The following is an 18,941-nucleotide window of genomic DNA, read 5'->3' on the forward strand; positions in this document are numbered from 1 at the left end:
CATGCCTTTCTGCAATCTTCATTCCGGGAGTAATGAATTGGCAGGCAGACTACTTAAGTCGCCAGCAGTTATTCCCAGGCAAATGGTCTCTTCACCCCGACATATTTCAGGCTGTTTGTCAAAGATGGGGGACACCGGACGTGGATTTTCTAGCATCCAGGTTCAACACGAAGTTGGTCAACTTTGTGGCCAGAACAAGGGAACCATTCGCATGCGGAACGGATGCATTCGTGACCCCATGGGATCAGTTTTCACTGATCTATGCATTCCCCCCTATTCACTTGCTGCCTCGACTTCTTTGCAGGATCAAGCTGGAAAGAAAGCCAACAATTCTGGTAGCACCAGCATGGCCCAGAAGGTCATGGTAGGCAGAAATTGTAAAGATGGCAGTGGATGGCCCATGGTTCCGCCCACTACGGCCAGATCTGCTCTCTCAGGGACCGATATTCCATCCTTCCTTACGGTCTCTAAATTTAACGGCTTGGCTATTGAAACCCACATTCTAAAGAAACGTGGGCTTTCTGGGTCAGTTATCTCTCTACCCTGATTAATGCAAGGAAGTCAGCTTTTGAGGATTTGTGATGGAAGTGAGACTTGCTGTATACTGTAGATGCCTTCTTTTTTTAAGACTACTTTGCTTCATGTGACACTGTTGAAATGTATACTCCACTCAGCTGGAGATCCAGTTTGTACTCTGTTCATGGTGAGGTTTACAATGATTTCTACCTTTCCCTAAAAAAAAAGTACATTCCCACATTTTGTATTTTTCTTGCTCTTTTTTTTTTATTAACCTCAATATACCATTCACACCAGCCAGGTAGCAACCTAGTTAACAGTTAACATTGAGAAATATGTATTTATGGGAATTTTAGGTAAAAATCCTACAACAATCATGTTTTAAAAGTAGCCTTTATTGCAAGATAAATGGAATATTGTTACTAGCCTCACCTTCTTAAAATGTTCATTGGCTGTTATGTAGAGCTAGTGGCTTTATTATTTTCAGAATCCCTACCCTGGAAAACATGCAGATTGACCTCACTTACTGCATGCTTGTAGCGCGTCATTGATTCAGAAAACATTGATGTCAGAGGAAGCCATTTTCAGAAAGTAGTCAGTTTAGGAAGCCTACATATTTGTTTCTCATTAACACTGGCTTCACACTTATACGAATTGGATGCGGTTTCCCCCCATCTAATTCGCATGACAGAAGAGTGTGACTGGCTCTCAATGGACCCACTTTACACACCTCTGGGGCAGCTGCGGCCCACATTTGGAAAGGGTCCTGTGCATCTTTGGCTCCGAATCAGGTGCGAATTCTGGCAGAAATTCTGACCTGATTCGCACCTGATTCGGTGTACAGGGATGCACCGGACCCCCTGCTGTGAGCCTAAAGGCAAGGTCTGTCTTCTACTAGTTGGGGTTGGTGTACTATATCGGAGGCAAACAAAGCTTTAATGTTTAAATTATTTTAAAATGATGGCTACAGTTTTGTCTATTATGTGTACGTTTTTCTGTCCCACCTTTGTTTTTAGGTTGTGCGACTAATACAATTCTTTAGTACACTATGCACGCTAAAAATATTAATATTATTTATTATTATTTCAGATACTTATATAGCGCTGTCAATTTACGCAGTGCTTGTACATTCACATCAGTCCCTACCCTCAAGGAGCTTACAAGTCCAAGGTCCCTAACTCACATTCATACACATATTAGGGCTAATTTAGACAGGATCCAATTAACCTACCAGCATGTCTTTGGAGTGTGGGAGGAAACCGCAGTACCCAGAGGAAACCCGCACAGGGAGAACATGCAAGCTCCAGGCAGGTAGTGCCGTGGTTGGGATTCCAACCAGCGACCCTTTTTACTGCTAGGCGAAAGTTATACCCACTACACCACTGTGCCGCCCTACAAATATGTAATCTATTTAATTGTATTCTGTGAAAATAACATAATTATGCTAAATAAGACTTTTGATATATGTATTCAATGATCTAGGTGCATAAGCAAACTGTTCTGTCGCAAAACGCACAAGACTCTCATAATTTGTGGGAAGAAGAGCTGAAGTCCCGATCACGATTAGGCGTTCGCTTGGCAGAACTTGATCGATCAAAGGCAGAATTAGTTGAACAGGTAGGTTGCATCCTATTTTAGCTAAATAAAATTTTTGTTTTCAATTTTTATACAATTGAATACAGTACGTGATTTTTTTTTTTTATTTCCGCTAACCTTTTACATTTTCAGGACAAGCTTTTAGGGGTGTATCCCATTCTTTTAAGGTTTTTAGTTTAACATTTTTCAAAGATCCTTCAACTAATTGTGGGACATTCCAAATTTGGTTGTGTTACCTTTTCCACAGTAATAGAGCTGGTAATAACTAACTGGATATAAACTTTTTCATTTGTATTTCTCATTATATACTAAAGAGGTAATAAGGGGTATTTACATCTTGGGTTTATTATTCATGTTGCTTTGTTGTTCCTGTTTATTGTTTAAGGTTGAAAGTGAGAAAAAGAAAGTAAGGAAATTGTTGGATCAGAAGAAGTCTATGGAGGAGCGCTTTGATCAAGAAATAAAGAGGAACAATGACTTACAGCGTGAAGTATCTGGGTAGACTGAAATCTTTTTACCAATGTGTTTTAAGGATAACACAATAATCAAATATAGACTTGTGCACCCACTTAATAATTTGATGATCATTACATTCACTAAGTTGAAAGGCTCACTACACAAGCACTGCTGTACTAAAATAGTGAGTGCTCCCTTTCTCAAATTCACCAGATAAACTCTAGGAATTGTGTACACTCCCTTGCAGCAGTAGTATACTTACATATACACCTCTCCTCCTCTTACCTCACCACCATACATCCCCCCTTCCAAAAGAATTCTGAAAAGAGTTGTGTCAAACAGCAAAGCCAGATCCTGCACATCCACTGCAAACATAGAATATGTAAAGCCAAAACTTTCTTTGGTTTTGGATACAATAGGGAAGAGTTGGAACCTCGATCAGGTTTTTACTGCTGGGTGTGCAATTATGAAAGCTCTAAAGGAACGTATAAAATCTAGATTTCATTTTCTTTATAAGGATTACAATTTAAGAATCTAAATAAAATTTTATCTGAACTTCATATGTTATGCTTTTGGCTCTTTCCTCCTTGCACACCCAGTCCCTACTCAAGCAAAGAGGTAAGCTTCAATCACTACCTGCCTAAGAGTCAGTTCACACTGAGGCTGCATGACTTGCAGCGCGACTGCCTCAGGCGACCTGCACACGACTTCAGCAGCGACTTGCAAAACGACTTCTGTATAGAAGTCAATGCAAGTCGCCTGAAGTCACCCCCAAAGTAGTACAGAACCTTTTTCTAAGTCGGAGCGACTTGTGTCGTTCCTATTAGAACAGTTCCATTGTACAGAATGGAGCGTGACTTGTCAGGCGGCTAAGTCGCCTGACAAGTTGCCCCAGTGTGAACCAAGTCTAACAGTATCATTCCCCCTACACTGCTTAAGACCTAACTGAGAACCTCTACTGCTTTGATAGATCTAGCTCTCCACAAATTTCCTGTGCTTCCTGAGGTTTTTATTGCTGTCTGTGTTCCTGCTGGGGAGATTCACCTTTGCTAGTGGTTCATTGGACCATTTCTCTCTGGTAAAGAAAGTGATTTAAAATCCAGTGTTTTCTCTTCTCAGGAGGAATCTCCCAGCAGGGAAACTTGTTCCAATGACAGCTTTCTTTGAGGGGTTAATCCTTTTTTCCAGAGAATTCTGTTACTCTGTGCTGTGTCTCTGGGGCAGAAAGTGAAGGGACATCTTCCAAAAGGATGCACACCAGAAAATGCAGAGGAGCCTGACTACTCAGAGTTTCTACTTCTTTTCTCAGTCTAAGTGTTCCTGTTCAGAGGATTACAGGATGCTGATATATATTGATATACCAATGCTACTCTTATGTAAAAGTACATGTCTGGTGGTGTGAGTGGCGTAAACTGAAATCTAAATTTTGGATGAACATGCCCTATAGAATTTCTAGTGACACTGTTTAAGGCCCCTTTCACACAAGTGGACTAATTGGGCCTGCCTATCAGTTTCTCAGGCGGTCCCGATCAGACCCTTCATTATTCTTTATGGAGTGGTGGAGGTAAACAGACATATGTCTATTTACACCCAGGTGGTCCTTTTACATCTGACTGCCCATAGAGAAGAGTGGGCTGCGTCTGTGTCCACTCTGCCTAAGCGGAGCAGACATGCACCAGCCATCCGCCTGGTCAGCGAGGATCAGCGGACAGATTCCCTGAGCAGGCAGGCTCCTGGGGGAGTCCACCCCATGTGTTTTTTTGGGGGGATTAGAGCATGGCTAGAGCCATTCACAGCTGCTAAACGTGGAGCTATAATGCAAAGCTCAGATAAGTATATATAGTTGCAAACATAGTTGGTAAGGTTAAATAAAGACAACAGTCCATCCGGTTCAACCTGTGTTGGGGTGTGTGTGTAGAAAATAATTTCCCATATCCCTGTATATTGTGTTCACTAAGATGCACATCCAAGAGTCTTAAAACTAGCCATACTTCCTGCCGACACCACCAATTGTGGAAAAGATTTCCTCATCCTTACCGCCCAACAGTGAAAAAAACCCTACGAAGCTTACGGTTAAACCGCTTCTCATCCAATCTCATCGTGTGGCCCTGTGTACTTACGCTGGGATTACCGTTAAGATATTTGTATATTTATTTATATAACAAATAAACCTGCGTGCTACTAATAAAATTGTGAAAAAAAAAAATAACAAATAGAAAAGCCGCTGACACGATTTACAATCCCATAGATGTGTTACAAAGACTAGTAATATTTTCAAACTGCAGCGCTGTAGTGCTCAATAATACACTAATTTAATATTTACTATGTGCAATAAATGACACGAACAAAGTAAACAAAATATAAAATGCAAAAGTCAAAAAACAAACAACATCAGATCTGTGCAATTCAAACAGAAAATTGTGTGTGTATGTGGGGGCCACGGACGGTGAAGACACCTGGAACTAGCATGGAGCTGGCTGCTGGCAAGTTGTCTTCGAGGCTTGTGTGGAGCAAGGGAGAGACCTCTAATAACAGTTTTTATGCTTGTTATAGACTAGTGCGCTGGAAGCAACAGTGAAATCTGAGTACCCTGTGCTTTTGTGTATTCAATAAACTGCTTTATTAAACGATATAAGCACTATTCGATTTTCCTTTTATATATACTGGGCCATTTGAGAGGAGATAGTGGAGCGGAGGCTTGGCATGCGCTATTTTGTAGCCCTGGAGAGGATAAAAAGTTGTTTTTGACCCTACTTGGCTGTAGTGGTCGCATTACACCAGGTGAGATTACTCCTGGAGGGGGAGAGTAAGAAGTAAGGAGCGGATGGAGTAAGAGACACCACCGGGTGGATCCTATTCATGTGGAGAAGGCTGTTTCTTCAATTTGCTTGGACACTTTTCTGTTTGGATTGCACTGATTTGATGTTGTTTGTTTTTTGACTTTTGCAAATTAAATATTTTATTTTCTTTGTCATTTATTGCACATAGTCCATTTTAAATTAGTGTATTATTGAGCACTACAGCACTGCACAGTTTGTAAATATGAAAGATATTTGTATATTGCTATCATATTTCCTCTCAAGCGTCTCTTCTCCAGGGAGAATAAATTTAGTACTTGTAGTCATTCCTGGTAATTGAGGTCCTCCAGTCCCCTTATTACTTTTGTTGCCCTTCTCTGGACTCTCTCCAGTTCCAGCACATCCTTTCCGAGGATTGGTGACCAGAACTGGATGGAATACTCCAGATGCGGCTGAACCAGAGTTTTTTTTATAAAATGTCAGGATTATCGTTTTATTATCTCTGGAGTAAAATATAAAATATATGTCCAGGAAGGAATATTGTTGTCAGAGGGTCTGGCTATGCTTTGCAGAAGCACTGGGTCACATTGTGGGCCCACTCAGAAGACTGCTTGCTGTTAAGGGTCCTTCATACTGTTTTTTATTACATTATGTTTGACTTCTTTTTTATTATTTGCCTATTTTTATGCACCTTGAAACTTTTTGCCCCATTAGACTGAAAAAACTTTTAAAGACTACAAAGAAAAAATTGAAGGAGTTTGAAAATGGTGAAAAACAGCCAATTAGTATGAAGGAGGGGGCCTACAGAGGAAGCCATGAAACAGACAGTGACGTCCTCAAACTAAAGGAAAAGGTAATGCATTTAGTCACCTGTGATCTGCACTCTTTCATCCCAAACACCGGGCTTTAAAGGGGTTCTCTTTATGCTCTCTCTAATTTCAGCAGTTCGCCTCCTTGTGTTTTATATTGTTTTGTTGTATTCTTTTGCATTGCTCAGATTGAAGAACTTTCCTCACATTTGGAAAGAGAATCCCGCAAATACATTCAATTTGAGGCTTCAAATCGTGACTTACATGAACAGTTATCTTCAATGAAGGCTTTGCACAAGAATCATGAACGATTAGAGAGAAGCAAGAGGCAGCTGGAAGAAGAAGTGGCTGAGCTCAGAAGACACATAGGTTCAAGCAAGATGGATCAAAGTTACATGGAACAATATAAAAGAGAACTTGATGAGAGGAGCAGGCAAGAATTACGACAAAAGCTGGAGGAGGTCAATATGTTTCTACAGGTATAAATGATAGAACCACTTTCACAGATTATAGCAATTTATAGTTGTATAATTTGTTCCCATTAAATCAGTATTAAACCCAAAAGCAAACATTTATTATATTGCAGATTAGTAATTCTTAGATGTGATGGGTGCATTAGTTTTCTTTTTTAACCACTTCAGCCTCGGACCATTTGGCTGGCCAAAGACCAGAGCGTTTTTTGCAATTGGGCACTGCGTCGCTTTAACTGACAATTGCACGGTAATGCGACGTGGCTCCCAAACAAAATTGGCATCCTTTTTTCCCCACAAATAGAGCTTTCTTTTGGTGGTATTTGATCACCTCTGCGTTTTTTTTTTGTTTTTTTTTGTGTTTTTTTTTTTTTTTGCGCTATAAACAAAAAAAGAGCGACAATTTTGAAAAAAACGCAATATTTTTTACTTATTGCTATAATAAATATCCCCAAAACAATATTAAAAAAAAACATTTTTTTTTTCCTCCGTTTAGGCCACTACGTATTCTTCTACGTATATTTTTGGTAACAAAAAAATCACAAAAAACTTTTAATTGGTTTGCGCAAAAGTTATAGCATCTACAAAATGGGGGATAGTTTTATGGCATTATAATTTTATTTTTACTAGTAATGGCGGCGATTAGCGATTTTTATCGTGACTGCGACATTATGGCGGACACATCGGACACTTTTGGTGCTATTTTGGGACCATTCACATTTATACAGCGATCAGTGTGATTAAAAATGAGGTGAAGGGGTTAACCAGTAGGGGGTGCTGCAGGGGTTAAGTGTGTCCTAGGGATGTGTTCTAACTGTAGGGGGGATGGGCTACGTGTGACACGACACTGATCACCGGTCCCGATCACAGGGAGCTGTGATCAGTGTCCTGTCACTAGGAAGAATGGGGAAATGCTTTGAGTCCGCTGGACCCGTGATCACACTCACGGAGCTCATGGCGGGCGTGCGCCCACAATGCCGCGTCTTAAAGGGCAACATATAGGTACGTTAATATGCCTGTACGTGCCCTTCTGCCGACGTATATCTGCGTGAGCCGGTCGGCAAGGGGTTAAAGGGATGGGACAGACCATTTAACACTTGCAGGGGTGCTTACAATGATCAGCTTTTATATATTTATGTGAAACTGCTTGATTTAACTGATTATAAAGTATTAGCTGGAGTTCAGCTTAAATTTGTTAGTGTAATTTAAATCTAGTACACTCCCAGCCGACTGACAATGTTTCTGTTCAAATCTGCCCACTGTGCTCATTTATCCAGCGTGGTGTCTGTTTAATACTGACCAGATCACCAAGGGAAAACAGAGGGGAAAAAGCGTAAAAAAAAACCCTAATACAGCCAAAACATCTAATGATTAGTAAGCTGCAATGTATTTTTTGGTTTAAAGTTTTATACGTCACTTAATATTAGGCTGTTGGTTTGTTTACTACAGAGATACACGAAGGAGTTGATTTACTAAAACTGGAGAGTGCAGCTGTGCATAGAAACCAATCAGCTTCTAGGTTTTTTGTCATAACTTATGTAGAAGTCCACTCTAACACTAAAATCGCTATGTCTATAGACAGCCACGATCTAACACTAACCTATCTAGCCCTGCAAAGAAGAAATCCATACCTTTTCTGAAGTTGCTCCGGTACGGTCCCACGCTGACCTGTCAGCAGCGGCTTCTCTGTGTAGGCGTGCAGAGGAGGCAGCCAACAATGAAAGCCCCATAGTAAAATCTATGGGTGACATCACTCTCCGTTCATTTCACAGTCATCGTCAGCTGTGTCCTCTGCTTCCGCCGCTGGAGACCGGACCAGAGCAGCTTCAAAAAAGGTATGTATACCGATTTCTCCTTTACAGGGCTAGATAGGTTAGTGTTAGATCATGAATGACTGTAGATGTAGCGATTTTAGTGTTTTGTGTTGGTTTAGTGTTAGTGTTTAGTGTTGGATTTCCACTTGACACTTCCAATTGACAAGCTGAAGTTATAAGCTGATTAGATACCATGCACAGCTGATTTTGCACTCTCCAGTTTTAGTAAATCAACCCCTGAGTGTTAAGAAGATTTATGAAAGTCCCTACAATGTGCAGTCTTGTATAGACTCTGGGCATTGAACCGCCTCATCTGTTGCTATAGGTAAAGCAGAACCCTGGTCAAGTTTTAGCTGCTCATCTCTGCAAAAACCACAAAAATGATAGAGGAAGAGGGAAATAAATGGAAAATAACTTTTTTTTTTTTATTTATTTATTGAGAAAAACAAACCAAATTGGTCTTACATAGTTACATAGTAGGTGAGGTTGAAAAAAGACAGAAGTCCATCACATCCAACTTATGTGTGTGATTATATGTCAGTATTACATTGTATATCCCTTTATGTTGTGGTCGTTCAGGTGCTTATCTAATAGTTTCTTGAAACCATCGATGTTCCCCGATGAGACCACCGCCTGTGGAAGGGAATTCCACATCCTTGCCACTCTTACAGTAAAGAACCCTCTACGTAGTTTAAGGTTAAACCGCTTTTCTTCTAATTTGAATGAGTCGCCACGTGTTTTAATAAACTCCCTTCTGCAAAAAAGTTTTATCCTTATTGTGGGGTCACCAGTACGGTATTTGTATATTGAAATTATATACCCTCTCAAGCGTCTTTTCTCCAGAGAGAATAAGTTCACTGCTCGCAACCTTTTCTCATAACTAATATCCTCCAGACCCTTTATTAGCTTTGTTGCCCTTCTTTGTACTCGCTCCATTTCCAGTACATCCTTCCTGAGGACTGGTGCCCAGAACTGGACAGCATACTCCAGGTGCGGCCGGACCAGATTCTTGTAGAGTGGGAGAATTATCGTTTTATCCCTGGAGTTAATCCCTTTTTTAATGCATGCCAATATTCTGTTTGCTTTGCTAGCAGCAGCTTGGCATTGCATGCCATTGCTGAGCCTGTCATCTACTAGGACCCCCAGGTCCTTTTCCATCCTAGATTCCCCCAGAGGTTCCCCCCCCCCAGTGAGTAGATTGCATTGATATTTTTGCCACCCAAATGCATTATTTTACATTTTTCCACATTAAACCTCATTTGCCATGTAGTTGCCCACCCACAAAAAAATGTACTAATCCATAAGATATTAGAAAAAAGGAGGTTGCAACCACCTAGTCAATTACCAAAAAATGTTTTACTCTAAGTAAAAACAGCAATGGTTCTACTCACATACAGACATAGTATATAGACATATCAAGAGAAATGTAAATGCGAACAGTCTTTCACAGGTCTGTTGTACGAACCTGTGATGCCAGAAGACCAGGCTATATTTTGAACGGCTAATGCATTTTGAGTTAGGACTCTCTTCCTCAGATTCAAAGCAATGAATGCCTGACCTCTTCTTGCTACTTATATTTACACACACATATACACACGCCCACATGATAGTATGTCATGCTGTACCCACCCTCATTGACTCCACCTCCCCCGGAGACTAGGGGAGGAGAGTGTGCACCACTGTCAGACCTCTTAGGTTCACCAATCCTATTTGAGCAGATTATACATAGAAGGTACAATAGCATGTCCTCACAGCACACTCATATAATGCTGATATAGGAATTCAGGTATATACTTATAGCTTCAAAATTAGGCATACATTATATAATTCTATTAGTGCATCTAACCTGTTGCTGTGGGGGTGTTCTTATCCTCTGATGTCTCTCTGCAATGAACGATCTGTAGATGTGTCTCTTGGACACATCTGTTTTCTGTCTCTTGGACACTTGCTGGATAAGCCCAGAGGTCTTCAAAGTACGCTGGTCAAGATACTATAATCCGGAAGTGCGGGTGGATATGCGCTTCACCCGCCACTTCTGGTTACCGCCGCGTCACTACCGGTGTGGCAACAATAGGTGGACCCAAGAGTCCCATACAAGCGCTGGCATGCATGGAACGCACAGCTGCCTAATGCAGCCCGGAAGTGTGGGAGGATCAGTGTTCCACCCGGTATCCGCAGTGTCACTTCCAGCTTCTCATGACGTGATAATCGCTTGTTGGATCTGCCAGAACTATAAACCCTGCTCGATGAGATATACTCTTAAGTGCAACTTATTTAAGTTAAAGTGTTACTAAACCCAGGACCCTGCATTCACTATATCTGGCCTCCTACGGTACACAGCACATGGAAATGCAATAGTTTTAGTAAATATAAACTGCTAAATACCTTTTCTCATCAGCAGTTAGAACAGTCTTGTGACTTCTATCAGTGTCTGGTTAGAGCTTGTAGGAGAATTTTTCATTCCCTTCTGGCTATCCTATAAGGCTGCAGGACCCCTGACCCTCTGTCTGGACAGTGTTGATTGGCTCTGTGCTTTCATGCATTTTCCCAAGAAAAAAAAAAATCCTCTAGCAATGCACACCAAACTGAGCATGTGCAGAGTGTCCTCTAGACTCTGTGCTATCAGCAGATGGGCTGGGGACATTGGAAGAGGTGGTGAGGAACAAAGAGGACAGGATCAAACTGCCTTTTTACACAGTGCAGAGAATTAACCCCTTAGGTTCCACAGTGAGTATAACAAGCACGCTTTACTGTATATACAGACTGATTTTACTGTTGTGGGTTTAGTAACACTTTAACTATGTAGTGTGAGTAGTCTTACAATGTACATTTCATACTTTCCCAGAAGCAGTATCTTCCCACTAAGCATTTATTAGAAAAATTTGTAAATGGACCCAGATAGTAACTGTGGATTATTTTTTTTCAGGCACAAGCTGCATCAAAGGACAAGTTAGAACAGTTGAGAGCTGAAAATGATACTACAGTCAAGAATCAGTTGGATCATAGAATTCAAGACCTCGAATCTGAGCTAAACAAAATTAAGAATAAACAGGAAGAAAATATGAGCCAGAAAGACTCCACTCTTGCAGAGCTTAATAGGATCAAAGACATGTATGCTGAAGAGCAGAAGACTAGAAAATCATTGGCTTCAAAGCTAGAAAGGTGAGCAACTCTGAAGATATCAGTGAAGGAAATACATTCTTTATTGCTATTATAGAACAGGAATTGACAATATAATAAGATCAGACCTGAGAATCAATTTATACTCCATCCTTTTATAATATCTAGATACTTTTTGCATCTGCAGACTGAATAATCTGCCTTTAACACTTTCAATGAGAAATGTATATTGTGTCTGTTTAACAGATATATGTAAGGTCACTGTGTAATTGTTATCCTTGCTTGTAGGAAGGTGAGTACCATTTATTAGCTTCCAAAACTAGAATTATATGAGTTGTGTTTGACCACTTCTGCATAAAGCAAAAAAAAAAATCGAAAAGTATAATTTTATATTTTTACAGAGCAAATGAAAGGCTTGCAGAAGTCAATGCCAAGCTACTTAATGAACGGCAAAGAAGCAAATCCTTGTTTGCAAGCAGTTTTCTGAACGGAAGTCTAAATGGAAACCCTCTTTTGGATACAAGTTCTCTTGGAGGTCTTGGTAGTAATCCAGCTCTGAGCCGAAGTCTGGGACTTGGAGGGAGTTTTCTCAACCCAGTCGGGAGTGGTTTTAGTGCTAATGAAATGGGAGCTTACTTTGTAAAGGTTAGTTGCATTTATGATTTTGTTACATTGCGCCTGTCAGATTTTCTATTTTCATTTGAACCTAATTTAAAATGATAACTGATGGCCATGCAGATTGGAATCGACCAATAGGGGTATTCATTTTATCACATGACTGCACCAAACCTAAAGAAACAATCATAGGTGTGCGCAGCCTATTGCATTAGGGTATGCACCCCAAAGCTCAAACGCAGAGCAACAGAGGCAATGAATTGGGGGTGTACACATGCCTCGCAGCCATGGAGGAAATTCTAGAACGCAAAGCACATGTAAGCGAGTCCTTCGTTCTTTTTATTGTTTTATGTCATTTTTTTAGAATTTACATTTTTTTTCAATTTTTTTTTTTTACGTTTTATTTATGCATTTATTTTTAACTGCCCTGTTGGGGGGCTTCGGTGAAATATCAGGAGTCTAAACAGATCCCTAATGTCTTACATTTAGGACAGAAAAAGGACTGAGGACATAGATTCATCAGCCCCTTTCTCTGCAGCCCCAGCTGCACAGATGAATAAATAGGAAGTGCTCACAGGCTTTTCCTATTCATTCACAATCTGAATCATACAAAATACAGTTTACTATGCTTCAGCAATGAATGGGCACAGGAGCAATCGGTACCAATCGCTCACTGTGTTCATCCAGAAAAGGAATATGTAATTTTTTCAGCCCCTTCCCCCGTTCTCCATCTTGAAACATCCCCCTGTGTGCCCAACGCTGCAGGGGAAAAGGGCACACAGGGAAGGGCCCGGACAGCAGGAGAATGGGGGCACAGATGCTTAAACTGATCTCCCTACAGCTCAGCCAGAGGGAGAGGAGGAGAAGCTGACAGCACTGCAAGAACAAGAGGATCGGTGTCTGCAATAAGGCAGTACAGTCCTTTTGAACTGATAGGGCCCGGTACAGGAGGGCCGGCTGTACTGTAGGAATTCCCATTACAGCCAGATTGGGTGATTATTTCCTGCCATCACTCACAAGGGTGAAGCAGAAAACTGTTAGCAGCCCTTACTCTAGGGTGTGTCTACCAAAAGGGTTGTCCTGAGATTAGATGTTCGTGCACCATCTGCCTGCCCCGCACTCCAATTCCCACATCCCTCCTAACTCCATAGCCATAAACAGGAATGCTTGCCTCACAGAGGTGCCATATAGTGATCAGATTGTGCTTTAATGCCTGTCCTTCCTCTAGTGTCCAAAGACAACCTTAACGTGGTTGTAAAGGCAGAAGGTTTTTTTTATCCGAAAACATTACGATAAAAAAACCTTCTGTGTTCAGCAGCTTCCCTAATACTTATCTGAGCCCCATCTAAATCCAGCGATGTTGCACGAGAGACTCAGCTGTCCAGGACTCCCCTCCTCATTGGCTGAGACAGCAGCGTGGCACCATGGGCTCCTGCTGCTGTCAATCAAAGTCAGTGAGCCAATGAAGAGAAAAGGGGGGGGCTGGACCGGTCCACAGATCAATGTCTGAATGGACACAGGGAGCTACAGCTCAAGTCGGGTGCCCCAAGAGCAAGCTGCTTGCTGTGGAGGCTCTCAACAGGGAGTGGGACCCGAGAAGAGGAGGATCTGGGCTGCTCTGTGCAAAACCACTGCACAGCGCAGGTAAGTATAACATGTTTGTTATTTTTAACGAAAAAAAATGAGACTTTAGTATCACTTAGATAGCCCTATTACTTTTCAGATAATGAGAGTTAATATTTGCTTCCTACTTGATTGCATTATTGGCATGTCATTTTTCAAAAAGTCACAGTGCTTATCTAATATATATATGAGCAGGGTTTAGCTTTGACAGAAAAAAAACAGAGCAATCGTAAATAATTACCCCCGAAAGTCACCAACATGGAAAGTTTCTTTGCATAGGCTGAACTGCATTCTTAGTCTTCCAAGTATGTTACTGTATTAACCACTTCAATACTGGGCACTTTCACCCCCTTCCTTCCTAGACCAATTTTCAGCTTTCAGTGCTGTCACACTTTGAATGACAATTGCGCAGTCATGTAACACTGTACCCAAATGAAATTTTTATCATTTTTTTCACACAAATAGAGCTTTTTTTGGTGGTATTTAATCACTGCTGGTGTTTTTATTTTTTACGCTACAAATAAAAAAATACCAAATATTTTCAAAAAAAAATGCATTTTTCTTAGTTTCTGTTATAAAATTTTGCAAATAAGGAATTTCTCTTGATACATTTTGACCAAAAATGATACTGCTACATTACTTTGGTAAAAATAACCTAAATCAGTGTTTATTTGGTGTTGGCAGTTATGGGGGACAGACAGATTTTGGTGTACTTTGTGGGGTGATCTGTAACAGCTCTCTGTGTAAAATCATCCTCACACAGAGAGCTGTCAAAGATCTGCAGATTCCCCCTCTTCCCAACCCAAGCCCCCCCCCCGCGCGCACACTGAGCTCTCACTGAGCTTGACGGGGGAGACCTGTCACAGAGACACGCATCTCTGTTTACATTGTGAGGCGTCAGGTGATCGAGAGGGTCAGTCACAGCGCCCATATCCCAATCTCTGCTCAGCTGATTCCTGTGATCAGAGTGGTCACAGGATAGAGCCGCAGCGTGCCTCGTGGCCGTGCTGCGAGCACTCATTCTGAGGGACATTCCTGAACGTCCACTCAGAACGAGGAAAGGACCACCTGGACGTTTATGTGCAGTGGCCGGGTGGGAAGTATGTAAAAAGGGGGTTCAGTCAGCGCAAAACCAACACTAAAATACAAAAGCAGCTAAGCATTTAAGGTCAATATATCAATCCCAAACAAACAAATGGCCCCTGCCCAATATATCAATCCATGGGTATAAATTCATAAATAGTCAGTGCAGTGCTAAAAAAAATTTATATAATTAAAAATAAATAAAAATTCATATATGGCAAGAGAAAACTATACACGTGTCCAAGTTCATATTAAGATCCGTAGCCAACCCAAGAAAGTGAAAAAAAACACAGAAGCGGAACACCAGACAGAAAGAAGTTTGTTTCTCCACAGTTATGACTAACTTTTCCACTTTCTTGGATTGGCTACAGATCTTATATATGAACTTGAACTAGTGTGTATGGTTTACTCTTGATATAGATATATATATATATATATATATTATTATTAAAAAATTTTTTTTTAATACATTTTTTTTATTTTATAAAAAAAATTTAGCGCCGCACTGACTATTTATGAATTATGTTACTGTATTGCCTTACTGTTGTTGATTTAAATGATGAGATGAAAATTTAAAATTTGGCAGTAGGTGGATTTAAAGCTCTGCAGCTCCATAGGGTTATTTGGCAAATGTAAACCCCCTTTAACAAAAAGGTGTATTTGAACTGAACTTTGTGCGGTAAATGTAAGCTTAGTTCTATAGTTGTGCATACAGTGTGCATTAGGTTGTTAATACTCACTAGCGGTGCAAATATGTATTCCAGATGCAGCAAGAGCTGGAAAAGAATATCACTAAAGAATTGGACCAAGGTACAACCACCCATTTTTTGAAAAAGGATTGCTACTGTATTTCAAAAATGTTTTTAGATCCTTCATAAACATTTGAAGGCAGAGCATCACACACTACTAGGACATGCTAATGAGATTGGTAGCTTGTATTATAGCTTAAAGGATAACTTCACTTTTTAAAAATATAAATAAATAAATGCACTTTTTTTTTTTTTGTAGGTAAAAAATGTGCATTTATTATTTTTTTGTTGCAGGAGCCTGTAAAGCAAACAGGAGATCGCTGATGCCATGCAGATCTCCTGCTGATCTGTTAGCGTATCAGCTTGCTCGTACCTTGTACGAGGAAACCGATAAATTCTGACAGGAAGACTCAATGAACTACCACTGCAACGTGGTAATTCATGGAAAACTACATGCCGACAGCCGCAAGGCTGCCGGACCTTGTCGTTTTCCATTCACAGAAGACTGTGAATGAGTGACGTGACCGTGTGGAAGATGATCTCCTGCCTGGTGCGCTTCCATTGTGGGAGATTATCCCCTGCCTGGTGCACTTCCGTTGTGGGAGATTATCTTCTGCCTGGTGCGCTTCCATTTTGTGAGATGATCCCCTGCCTGGTGCGCTTCCATTGTGGGAGATGATCCCCTGCCTATTGCGCTTTTATTGTGGGAGATGATCCTACACCTGGTGTGCTTCCATTGTGGGAGATGATCCCCTGCCTATTGCGCTTTTATTGTGGGAGATCATCTCCTGCCTGGTGCACTTCCACTTTGTGAGATGATCCCCTGCCTGGTGCGCTTCCATTGTGGGAGATGATCCCCTGCCAGGTGCGCTTCCATTGTGGGAGATGATCCTCCACCTGGTGCGCTTCCATTGTGGGAGATGATCCTCCACCTGGTGCGCTTCCATTGTGGGACATGATCCTCCACCTGGTGCGCTTCCATTGTGGGACATGATCCTCCACCTGGTGCGCTTCCATTGTGGGAGATGATCCTCCACCTGGTGTGCTTCCATTGTGGGAGATGATCCCCTGCATATTGCGCTTTTATTGTGGGAGATAATCTCCTGCCTGGTGCGCTCCCATTGTGAGAGATGATCCCCCGCCTGGTGCGCTTCCATTCTGGGAGATCCTATAGGGAGGATGTGGTCAGTATAGTGAATACTTTTAAAGCTGCTGCTCTGATGAGTAGAACTTTGAATCAAACTAGAAGTAAAACACTTAGAAAAAGGTCAATCTGAAATTAGAATATTAGGATTTATAAATTTGCCAAAATTAAGTATTATTTTTCCCAAATGATGGAGATGTACCTTATTATTCTCTTTGTGTTTGAAGCAAATGCAGAGCTGGATACAGGATGTGCCAGAGTCTCTCCTGTGGGATCAACAGGCGGTTCCATGAGAAACCTAAGCAATGACCAGGACCTTGTTTCTCAAGCAAGACAGCAGTATCTGGAGGTCTTAAAGAAAAATTACAAAATTTAAACACTACTAGAACTTTTTAAACTTGAAATTGTTTACAGTAAAGATAAATCTTAATGTGAAAATGTTTTATGCTGTCTTAGCCAGTCATCTGGTTTGCAAAGATGCACAATGCACTTGCACTCAAATCACATCACTTAACAGAGCTGTGATGAATTGTTTTATATTGTTTTTTTATTTATATATTTATTGTGTTTTACTATACTCCTTCCATTGAACCACTACTACCGACTAAGTGTCTACTCTGAATAGTGTTTCATAATGTGGTTGATGTTTTTCTAGGGTACAACTACATTTGGGAAGCATCACCATATAGCTGATGAAAAATACATAATACATCCCAGTGGGTTTTTTAGGGGACCTATTCACTTTAGAAGTGAATAAACCTGACAACAAGCAGCATTTTTTGCACACTTACTGCAGGCTAAAAGAACTATATTGTTTTTCAATGATTTTTAGGTATACCTGTAAAGGATTCACTTGATGTAAATAATATTGCCAGTATGTGTTTATCTTTGGAAAAAAAATTCTTGATTCTCTGCATAGTTTTTAATTGTATGCAGGGAAGCATCCATATTTGTTATTGATATAAGACTCTGCTTCCTGCCTCACAATGATACGTTTGTGCTTTAAAGTAAACCTTTCCGAAGAGAAATATGGGGGCTGCCATTGACTTACTTCTAAAAATATTAGTTGCCTGGCCATTATGCTGACCCACGCTGGTTTCAGAATTTTCAGGCTCACTGATTTAGAACAAGTAAACTTTTCCAGAAAGAAGTCCATACATGATCCAGGTTAGTGACTAAAGCCATTGAAGTAACTGGTCAGCCTGAGAGCCAAAGATTGGTAGATTGGGAAGTCGGCTATGGCATCCTTCCTGCTTCTCTCCTCAAAGTTTACTTTAAAGCCGAAATACAGGCTAAAGTTTTTTGATCGCCATTTGTGTCGTTATAAAGCTTTTCTCTCACTTCTTGTCCTGTCAGACAGAACAGGGAAATAATAATGGGGGTACATAATGTATGAAAAACCTGATGGGGATTCTAACTTTTTCTAGTCTATCCAAAATTTAAAAAGACGTTTTATTCCTAATTGGACTTTAATGCTTCTTCTCACAATGCAAGTCTAAGTGGAACAACTCATTGAAAAATATACGCTCAAAGTGTGGCTAATATCTTATCTTCAGCAACTCTGGGGTTGGTTTACTAAAACTGGAAAGTGCAACATCTAGTGCAGCTCTGCATAGAAATCAATCGGCTTCCAGATTTTTTGTCAAAGCTTAACCACTAGCCGATCTCCCGTCGTTTGACTGTGGCAGAATGGTTCACCTGCACAAATTTCCCTAGATGTACGGCGGCAGTTTTAAGAGGTATAGGGGGGCGCGCACTTGCCCGGTGGCCGCGATGTCGATCAATCGCTCGTGACAGAGCAGGAACGTGGATCTGTTTGTGTAGACACACAAATCCACGTCCTGTCAAGGGAGAGGAGACAGATCGTGTGTTCCTAGTATATAGGAACACCGATCGGTCTCCTCCCTCAGTCAGTCCCATCCCCCCCACAGTTGGAACACACAATGAGGGAACACATTTAACCCCCTGATTGCCCCCTAGTGTTAACTCCTTCCCTGCCAGTGACATTTATACAGTAATCAGTGGCTATTTCTAGTACTGATTGCTGTATAAATGTCAATAGTTTCAAAAAAGTGTCCAATCTGTCCGCCGCAACGTCGCAGTCCCGATTAAAAATCGCCGCCATTACTGGTAAAAAAAAATAATAAT

At 40.9% G+C, this 18,941-nt stretch overlaps 1 protein-coding gene across 8 annotated transcripts in view; it reads left to right on the top strand.

Annotated features, from left to right (window-relative positions):
• ANKRD26 (ankyrin repeat domain containing 26) overlaps positions 1 to 17,330 on the top strand; it is a 133,964-nt gene extending 116,634 nt beyond the window's left edge. For all 8 annotated transcript variants that reach the window (XM_073619817.1, XM_073619818.1, XM_073619819.1 and 5 more), the window contains 8 exons: positions 1,999 to 2,133; positions 2,498 to 2,610; positions 6,081 to 6,219; positions 6,364 to 6,654; positions 11,386 to 11,621; positions 11,981 to 12,224; positions 15,665 to 15,710; positions 17,021 to 17,330. In XM_073619817.1, the coding sequence (XP_073475918.1) occupies positions 1,999 to 2,133; positions 2,498 to 2,610; positions 6,081 to 6,219; positions 6,364 to 6,654; positions 11,386 to 11,621; positions 11,981 to 12,224; positions 15,665 to 15,710; positions 17,021 to 17,169 (1,353 nt within the window). In that variant the 3' untranslated portion in view covers positions 17,170 to 17,330. The remainder of the gene's footprint in view (positions 1 to 1,998; positions 2,134 to 2,497; positions 2,611 to 6,080; positions 6,220 to 6,363; positions 6,655 to 11,385; positions 11,622 to 11,980; positions 12,225 to 15,664; positions 15,711 to 17,020) is intronic.
• Positions 17,331 to 18,941: the final 1,611 nt, after the last annotated feature.

The sequence above is a fragment of the Aquarana catesbeiana genome, linkage group LG03 (genome assembly GCF_042186555.1).
Source record: "Aquarana catesbeiana isolate 2022-GZ linkage group LG03, ASM4218655v1, whole genome shotgun sequence".
Lineage (NCBI taxonomy): Eukaryota > Metazoa > Chordata > Amphibia > Anura > Ranidae > Aquarana > Aquarana catesbeiana.